The sequence below is a fragment of the Anabrus simplex genome, chromosome 8 (assembly GCF_040414725.1).
Source record: "Anabrus simplex isolate iqAnaSimp1 chromosome 8, ASM4041472v1, whole genome shotgun sequence".
NCBI classification, from domain to species: domain Eukaryota; kingdom Metazoa; phylum Arthropoda; class Insecta; order Orthoptera; family Tettigoniidae; genus Anabrus; species Anabrus simplex.
Genome location: NC_090272.1, coordinates 247119432 through 247129710, shown reverse-complemented (window position 1 = coordinate 247129710; position 10279 = coordinate 247119432). Strand labels below are relative to the sequence as shown.

General features: G+C 38.7%; 1 protein-coding gene across 1 annotated transcript in view; it reads right to left on the bottom strand.

Moving 5' to 3' along the window:
* Positions 1 to 2660: 2660 nt before the first annotated feature.
* Positions 2661 to 10279, bottom strand: part of LOC136879064 (gastrula zinc finger protein XlCGF49.1) — a 253540-nt gene continuing 245921 nt past the window's right edge. Inside the window, exon 6 of the mRNA XM_067152811.2 lies at positions 2661 to 3036. Within this exon, the coding sequence (XP_067008912.1) occupies positions 2998 to 3036 (39 nt within the window). The 3' untranslated portion in view covers positions 2661 to 2997. The remainder of the gene's footprint in view (positions 3037 to 10279) is intronic.

Here is a 10279-nt window from a genome sequence, read left to right as displayed (position 1 = left end):
GTGTGTGTGTGTGTGTGTGTGTGTGTTAAGAGAGGAGGTGGAAGCCTCATTCTTCAGCAGACAGAACGTCAGCTAGGGTAATGGCCATCATATTTCTATCTCAGTAGTTATCTCCGCAAGCTGATTCGAGGGGAAGGTTCCAATCTTTAACTGTGTAACAGTCCATTTCTTAAAATGTAAACTTCTCTTTCTTCTCATGTAAAAGTTCAAGTAAGTCAAAGGTACTTAAACTGAAAACCGAGGATAGAGAGTGCGTTACCCTCCTGAGTTCTTCAATTAATCTTGAGGTGAATACGATTTCATAACTGTTTTTCACTTGTAAATTATAAATTAACTTGTACACCTAGTCACCTCAGTAGTTTTGGATTAGCCTCTGCATCGTCGGGCCACAAGCCCAAGTAGGGTTTTAATCTTTGATTTCAAGGAACGCAAGTGTCCGCCTCCGTACATTTTGATTTTTGGGCCAGTAAATGAACCTGTTGTTTTCCACAAAGGCCCGGTAGAATAGGTACTCAATACCCCCTGTAATATCTCTTTCATATAAACCAAAAAAAACCCAATATGATCTTGTAAAACGTAGGTCATACCTAGAGAGGCCTGAAATTGTAAAGCTATTGTGCAGATGTAAAAATTAAAGGTTGCCTTAAGTAGGCCGTAAGGGTTTGGGAGCGCAGTCTCCTTGGTAGAAATGGTAGAGCATATAATTAATTTGAAATATCATGTAAAAGCAAATTGGGAGATATTTCTCCTTGAATGTGGTAGATATGAAGGCTCAGTACTCTTGTAAAAATGTGAAGTTAAAGGGCGAAAAGCTCAGGTTCCTAATGTATATGTTTCTTTGATGTTACCTACTTTGTACTTGATCTAACCAAGTAGTTCTGTAGCCCTATTTTCGCAAAGCAAGTTCATAGTTAAAATTTCTGAAAAGAAATCAAAAGAAATATAACCGTTATTTTCAAATTTTTAAATGAGTCTTCCGACTGTCAAAGATAGACCCATTCACGTCCGCACCTTCTTTCAGCTCTGCGTTCCATAGGAAACCCAGGAATAATAATAATAATAATAATAATAATAATAATAATAATAATAATAATAATAATAATAATAATAATAATGTTTTATTTATTCTGGCAAATTTTGGGCTGTACCACTTTTCTTACACTTAAGCAGTCTTAACCTAGACCACTGTTAATAATAACTACTGATGACAATAACATTAAAAAAATGTGAACAATAATAACAGTAATAGTATTAACGGATAAAAAGAGGAATCATATCACACAAAACAGCAGATCATACCATCTCACATCGTACGTAGAGTACATTAAAAATACTAGATATACTACTTAAAAGAAAGTTTCTAAAATATATACCTACATTTCAACAAGATAACGAGATATCGCTTTCAATTGAGAGGTAAAGAGAAGGATTAGTAATGAGGAGGAGGAGGAGGAGGAGAATAAGAAAATGATATGTGAAAGGAAGAGGGCAATAATGAAGAAGGTTGTAATTTTAGGTCAAAACTTGATGATTCATGCATGTTAAACTAACATTTTGACACAGGCATGTTTAAAAGCTGAGCTGCTGGGCATCCACTTGTCGGACTGTGGTAATGGTGAATGATTTCGTGTAAATTGTTCATCTGTATATAGGAAGGGAAAAATAAATGGTGCTGCAAGATCGGGTATTTTTGCTTTTGTATGTGGAGAGGAGTTTGATGCGAACTTGAGAAGTTTTAAGAATTTTATGCAAAAAACAAAGGGTATCAAGTGTGCGTCATTCTCACAGGTGAAGCATTCTGAGCACATGGTCATTTCCTTTCCAATTCTACTTCAAGGTTGTTGTTGTAAACAATATCACAATAATCAAAATGAGGTAATGCAAGTGATATAAAAGAATTTTCTTTAGTTTGAAAGGGAAAGTGAATTTAAATTTACTGAGACAATGTTGCTCTCTATGTATTTTTCTACACACAGATGTAGTTTGAGCAGACCAAGACAGATGTTCGTCAAATATTATACCAAGATTCCTTACGTTTTGGCTGTACTGTATGGGAGCACCACTGATGAATAACTGTGGTAACGCTGTTTGATTAAGTCTGCAAAGTAATTCAGGGTAACCAATAATTATTGCCTGGGATTTTGATGGGTTTAATTTTAATCCATGATTTTGGCCCATATATCTATGGTCATCAAGCCTTCATTCACGTGAAGTGTTTCCGAGTGTAGGTTTTCGGGTTTATTATGTATATATTGCACCTGTTCAGGACTCCAGAGCATAAACAAATTAGTGTAGATATCAAATGCTGTGGCTAAATAGTGTATCATTGATGAGACTTTCGAACGAGCCCAGTTTCAAAGCCCCATCTCCCCTACTAGAGTATGTCCGCGGCTGGGCTTAGGAGAGCAGTTCGGATCAATGGACCGCCCGGAATGGGGCAATAAGTTAATTATCTCTATAGTAGGGGAACCTTCACTTATGAGAGGAATACAGCTACCCTAAGAAATGAAAAGAATGAATATCTTTCATGACAAAATTTTAATAACTAAGGAAACACAAGTATATTATTTGCACAGATATGCCATACCTCTTTAAATACATGAAATTATATACATTTAAATTCTCTTGAGTGATTCAATGTCTTTCTAGTCTGTTTCTAGATTCGCATAACACTCTATAGCTTTAGAAACCTGAGAAGGCGTCCCCTCTGTGACCATTAAACTATCGAAAGCACTTGTCACACTTTACACTTATCACTGTACACAAAGATAAATAAACAAAGGCATATCTTGCGATGTTTTGTCTTGTTTATATCGTGAATTAACATATTTAAATAACAAGTTATGAAACAGATCGTCAAATTAAGTGAGTTGTATGATAAAACGTTGTGAGTGCTCTTCAAGACACATGAAAGTCATATCTCAGCATTCGCGTGGAAAACCTATCTGAATATCTAATAAATCATCAATCTTATATGTCACATGTTTCATCGGGATATCACTTACATACGAATTCACACGCAAGACATTTGCAACGCTGTTTCCTGAAACAATACATATAGTGAAACGAAAACCAGTACAATAACATATTAAATATAATTACCTCAAAAATAAAGACAAACAACGGTAGTGCATCTCATATCATATGACGAATCATTGATGGTACAGTCCATCAGCAACTGACAACAGTGGGCGTGTCCACCACTGCTGCCTGGGAATGGAACAAGCTCCTCTGACTACGTGGGGTGTTTAGCTCACCTGCAATCTCTATACGGTTTAACTTTAATGTAAATAAAAGTGGAGCGACATTCTCTCATCTCAAGAACTGCAAATCTATCCGACGGCGGTAGTCTCTAAACGATAGTATGTGGTTTGTCATATCGTGAATTGAGATCGAGCCGGCCTCGAAGTGTCCCGTAGTGTGGTAAGGCAAGCATTTCTCTCCAGCTGTCATTGTGACGGCCAGCCATAAATCAGACATGCCAACAGACTACTTCCCATTCACTATATACGGTACACTGCAGCCTCTAATGGCAATTTTCTCGCAACTCATTATTTAATTCCTTTAATTTCCCTTGGATGCTATCGGCATCAATATTACAAATCGGCTCTAATCTGGCCTTAATAATATTCCTGTTGCAGCATCCCGCTCGCAATTATCAGCCACTCATTTGCGGAAAATTCATATTCTCACATAACATCGCACCTAGACACCAATCTGTATAAAAGCTCCGCCCCTCTTCACGGTATACCAAACACATACAAACTTAAAGAAGGAAATCCTATTCCTTCTGGACAAATAAACATTAATACTCACGAGCTAAATAAGCGTAGTTACATCCCTCTGTCACTTCTTCATTTCTGGTTCAGCAATCTTACGCTACATGGGAGTAACTGTCTAACACTTGTGTGAAGTGTAAAATAAATAATCTCAGAATCCTTTGATGACTCATGCTGATTTATAAAATGATCTTAACTGGGGTCATTTTACTGAACATTAAAAATTCCTTTAAAATATTAAATCACTTCACACATAATTTAATCTAGGGCCTTAAATATAACAAGCACTACATTTCCCTTATTAAATAAAATAAAAACAGTCATCTGACCAGGAAGAAAAATCTTTATAAACCCTAATTGAATAACTACAGCAGAGCACTAAAAACTATATTCTGAAGTATTTACATGCAAGTTAATTATTTACATTTAATTTAAACGATACGACTTCATGCCAATAGACTTAAAATGATACTCAATACTTTTTGGAATCACGAACAGCTAACCCCGGGAAGGCACATCATGGATCTACTCGAACATCACGGCATCGTCAGCGGCGCAGAATCCAGGGTTCAGCAGCAGATTAGGTACTCGCATGTTGGCTGGAAGTTCCACGACGTGTAGAATGAATACAGGCAATCTGCTCGTAGTCTCCTTCCTCGTATGATGACGTCTCTTCTTCAAGTACACAAATGAAGATATTTGCTGATTATAACTGTGCTAGATTTGTGACACAGATTATAATTATTATGATTAGAGATACTCAGGGATTCGAGCTCTCTAATCTAGTATTGGTATTGTTCATGTCGCCCGATACTATTTCCTCATTCGCGTATTTTGTTCAATCTCAGCATTTAGGCCCTGTATTAACACACGTTTTGTTGGTCACTGTCACTGGTTAAACACTGTTAATTTAAAATGACGTGGTTTTAAGTTGGCCTAACTCATAGCACTAGTCACGAATATACAGATTATCTACTGCATCTGGGGTTGCCTAGCGGATACTGCCCTTTCGATAATAAGCCGTTCATTCCTTCTCCCAGCTTACTCGGTAAATGTGACACACTTGTAGATCTCCTACATTGATCCCTCAGTATTATTACGTCCGTACACTTAGTTATACGGCAGCATAGCTCACTGCAAATCGAGCTGCATTTATTTCACTCACATATGGTTTAACATGCCTCTACACACAGACAACTATACTCACGGCTTCATGCCGTCCCTTGTGAATTCTCTAGAAATGGATCTTATATACATATTATCTTTAAATCACTTCACTGAAAAGTGCTATTCTCTCGTAGCCACTCGCGAATAATTACTGAGTCAGTACTAAATCTGACAAAACCATTGTCCACTGCACAAGTATCACAGCAAGTATGTATAAGAATAAACACGGTATAGAATGGTGTAGAACGTAGACCGTAGAAATGAGAGTGTCTTACTGTTTCAAATGCATCCCGTATATAGCTAGAGCGGTCTGGCGTGCCTGAAAGAGATGAACCACGCCTCTTTGGTAGACAACGCTCCACTAATCAGTGGCTCACATTGAGCGTGGTATCAAATTAAAGCTCATTCTCTCATTTTCTCACTGATCGATTTTCATTACGATCGCATCGTGGATATGTCTATAATCTTGAAAGCGTCACCTGGTAGGCGGAGTCTCAGCTCGGGGAATTCTTGAGTTTCATCCCGTAGCCCGCTGTCAACATCTGGAGACCATCTGGCTACAGCCTTGTTTACTGCGTATGCATTACTGTTTCCATGGTTTGGGGCAATGCTCCATGACCTACATTTGCTGCTTCGCTTGGCGTGCCTCGTTCTCTCTCTGTTCCCCAGAGAAGGAGCATTTTTCAATTGCTCGCTAGGGCAAGACTCGTTTTAGCTACTTGCGCATAACGAGAGCTCGGCCTCTCGGGCTGGCGGTGAGCCACTTGCATCCCGGGACGTGTAAAATGCGCTGGTATGGACACTATTTGTCGTGAACTCGCACGGAAAACGGCATATTCAAACTGCAGGGTACCATAACGTGCTCAGGATGACATGATGAACGGTCACATCATGTAAATCATCTGCGTATAAGTGGTATTTACAGTGTTTTAATCCAGAAGCTATGCCACTTATATACAAAGAGAAAATAAGGGGCCCATCAGAGATCCTCGTTGTATTCCCATGTCTACCGTATGCCAATTTGAATATTCATTGTCGATATTAAGTACACACCGCCAGCGACTGGTGAGATAGGAACTGATCCACTAGAGTGCATTCGCAGAGAAATTTAAACTATTTAATTAGGATACAAGTACATCTGTCAAGAGTGTCAAAAGCTGTACTAAACTCCAATAATGCTAGAACTGACAGTTGTTTGTCATTAGCTAGCCTTGTGTCATCAGTCACATGCATGGTATGTATCAAAACAGGTAAAAAATGCGATGTAAATTTAAATCTTACAGCAGTTGTATATAGCATTATTTGAAGTGATTCCACATACTGTATACGAGTTGATTATGTAAGTACAGAAGATATTATGACTAGAATTTTGTAAATAATAAAAATTTAATAGAATAATTGTTAGTGTAAATTGTATAAAACTGTATTTTAGGGAAATGTCTTTTCTTTTTAATTTAAAATGTGGTGCTTGGTAATAATGTATTTTTGTGTATCATTTGCCACCGAGGTAGACACCTCATTTGCAAATAAAGTGATTTTGATTTGATTTGACATGTGTTAATGCAATGCAAATGTTGTGTCTTGGTCTAAAGCTGGACTGGTAGATAACGAAGAGATTGTGTTGAGTAAGACAGTTGGTAATGTGCTCATGAACTATGAATTTTAAAGCTTTAACAATATACATAAGATGCTAATCGCTCGATAGTCACTATTGTCCTTTGCGTCTTATTTTTGGAAGCGAGCGAATTATGGCCATATTCCATATTTCTAGAAAAGTCCCCTGTTGCAGCGAATAATTAAAAAAATATTCACCAATGGATAAATGATGTGATGGAGAATTTTCATAAGCATTTTGTGGCCTATATTACCCCCTGCGAACCATGCGACCTTGCCGCGGTGGGGAGACTTGCGCATCTCAATGAAGCAGAGAGCCGAGCTGCAGGTGCAACCATATCGGATGGGTATCTGTCGAGAGACCAGACTAATGAATGGTTCATCGAAATGCGGGGTAGCAGCTTTTTGGAAGTTACAAGGGCAGCAGTTTAGATGATTGACTGATAAGGCCTTGTAATAATACTCAACATGGCTTGGATCTGTTGAAATGGTGCACAGGTGAAAGCAACAGGAAATTACTCTCATAACTAATTCCTGAGCAAATGCAGCTCTCTCTGTATGAATGATGTACTGCTGATGGCTTCCTCCCGGGTAAAATATTCCAGAGGTAAAATAGTCCCCCCATTCGGACCTCCAGGTGGGGGCTACACGAGAGGGGACGATCATCAGGAAGATGGATACTGACATTCTGCGAGTTGGAGCATGGAATGTTAGAAGTTTGAATCATTGTGGTAGGTTAGAGAATCTGAAAAGGGAGATGGACAGACTACAGTTAGACGTAGTTGGTAAAGTTAAGTACGTTGACAGGAAGAGCAGCATTTTTGGTCAGGCGACTACCGAATTATCAACACAAAATCAAACGGGGGAAATGCAGAAGTTGGTTTAATAATGAATAAGAAAATAGGGCAGCGGATAAGCTACTACGACCAGCATAGTGAAAGGAATTTTGTTGTCAAGATAGACACCAAACCAATGCCCACTACAATAGTGCAGGACTATATGCCTACTAGTTCAGTGGATGATGAGGAAAAGCGAAAGAATATATGAAGAGATAGAAAATATAATACAGTATGAAAAAGGTGGTGAGAATCAAATTGTGAAGAGAGACTGGAATGCAGTGGTAGGCCAAGGAAGAGAAGGTAATACAGTAGGAAAATTCGGATTGGGACAAAGGAACGAAAGAGGAAGTCAGCTGGTTGAATTCTGCACCAATCACAATTTAGTCCTTGCTAATACTTCATTCAGACACCACAAACGACAGTTGTATGCATGAACGAGACCTGGAGACACTGGGAGGTATCAAACACACTTTATTATGATTAGGCAGAGATTCAGAAACCAGGTGTTGGATTGCAAAACTTTCCCAGGAGCAGATGTGGACTCTGATCAGAACTTGTTGGTCATGAAATGCCATCTGAAGTTGAAGAAATTGAAGAAAGGAAAGCATGCAAAAAGATGGGATCTAGACAAGTTGAAAGAAAAGACTGTGAAGAATTGTTTCAAGGAACATGTTACACAAGCACTAAATGGAAATGCTGGAGGAAACACAGTAGAAGAAAAATGGACAGTCATGAAGACTGATGTCATTAGGGCTGCTGAAGAGATGTTAGGAAGAAAGGAAAGATCAACTAAGAATCAATGAATAACTCAAGAAATACTAGACCTGATCGATGAACGACTTAAACACAAGAATGCAAAAAAAGAATACGGGCAATTAAAGAATGAAGTGGATAGGAAGAACTGGGCAGCTAAGAAAGATTGGCTGAAGGAGAAGTGCAAGGATGTTGAAAGTTGTATGGTCCTAGGAAAGATAGATGCTGCATACAGGAAAATCAAGGAAACCTTTGGAGAAAGGAAAACTACGTGCATGAATATTAAGGGCTCGGATGGAAAACCACTTCTAGGGAAAGAAGACAAGGCAGAAAGATGGTAGGAACATATCCAACAGTTTTATCAAGGTGAGGACGTAGATAATATGGTTATGGAACAAGAAGAGGCTGTTGTTGTTGATGAAATGGGTGACCCAACTTTGAGGTCAGAATTCAACAGAGCTTTGAGAGACCTAAATAGGATCAAAGCACCTGGAGTTTATGGCATTCCCTCTGAATTACTGACTACTTTAGGAGAAACTAGCATGGTTAGGTTATTCCATTTAGTGTGCAAGATGTATGAGACAGAAGTGCCATCCGATTTTCGGCAGAATGTCATTATACCTAGTCCTAAGAAAGCCAGTGTTGACAAGTGTGAGGACAACCACACCATTAGTTTGTTATCTCACACCTGAAAAATTCCAATACATATTTTTTACAGAAAAATGGAAGGACAGGTTCAAACTGAGTTGGGAGAAGATCAAATTGGCTTCAAAAGAAATGTAGGATCACGTGAAACAGGGGCGTATTTTCCTTGCGTGCAAGGCATTCATTGCATGCATTATGATAGCGCAAAGGACTGTCTGAAGTATGATTTTAGGTTGTTTCAAGGCAAGTATTATTGACTTCATCTCTCAGAAGTTCAAAAGTTCCGCACAACTGCACTAGTTCCGTTGCTTGATTACATGTGGCGCTGGTGTAGTCTCGCCATCTAATCTACTGTAGAAAGAAAGAGACAGGAGATGGAGGAGTTAAGGACGTAACGCATTCAACCTTAAAATTGCATTCAGTGGTAGCTATAGTTCTGAAACCCTCCGCATGATGTCACTGCACTCGACTCTTTGTCACCATTTACGTGCTACCCGCTGCCGTCTGTCAGCAGCTTCGGAGAAAGTCGGAATGTCCAAGGTATGAAGGTAATGATCGAGTGGCAAGCACGCATTGTAGATAATGCTGAAGGTGAGATGATAGATCGAATTATGAATGAAGAGATACTGAATCGAATTGGTGAAAGGAGATCGTTGTGGTTAAATTTGATGAGTAGAAGAGATAGAATGATAGGACACATCTTAAGAAACCCAGAGGGAAGTGTAGGGGATAAGAATGGTAGGGGTAGACCAAGGTATGAATATGACATGCAGATTAGAGCAGATGTAGTATGCAGCAGTTATGTAGAAATTAAAAGGTTAACACAGAATAGGGTGTCATGGAACGCTGCATCAAAACAGTCTATGGACTGATGACTCAAACAGCAACAACAACAACAACAAATTATCTTTGCCCCGAGCCTTGGTCTTGATGCATTTTATTAAGTCAATCACTTCTTACGGTGTGACGGCCTGAAGTGGCTGAAGTAAAATTTATCCCGGAGTGTTTTTATTGTTTTTGTATTAATTGTTTTTTCTTTCACAACCGGATTAATTCCCATTGGTGAGGAGATGAAATGGTCGTTTAATTGATCTATGCTAAGATTTAGTTCTGTGTTAGATTTCTGGTAATTGATGCCAATATATTTCATAGATTTCCACATCATTGCAGGGCGTATGTCAAGTCTAATCAAATTATGGGCATAACGTAGTCTAACGCTTCAAATTTTAGAGCTTGTTTTATTATGCATAGTTTTATAAGACTGATGTTTCACTTTCCAATGGGCTGTGTTTGTACTGTTTATGAGCAGCGTCTCGGTTAGCCATTAGGTGACAAATTTAGTCATCTATTCATGGTTTAAGAGCTCTGTACGCACTGGGGTGTGTCGATCGTAGAGTTGCGCTACCAGGTCATTAAATGTTGAAACAATTTCCTCTACATTATTGGTGCAATTTATCTCCATCCACGGCACAGGAAGCACAA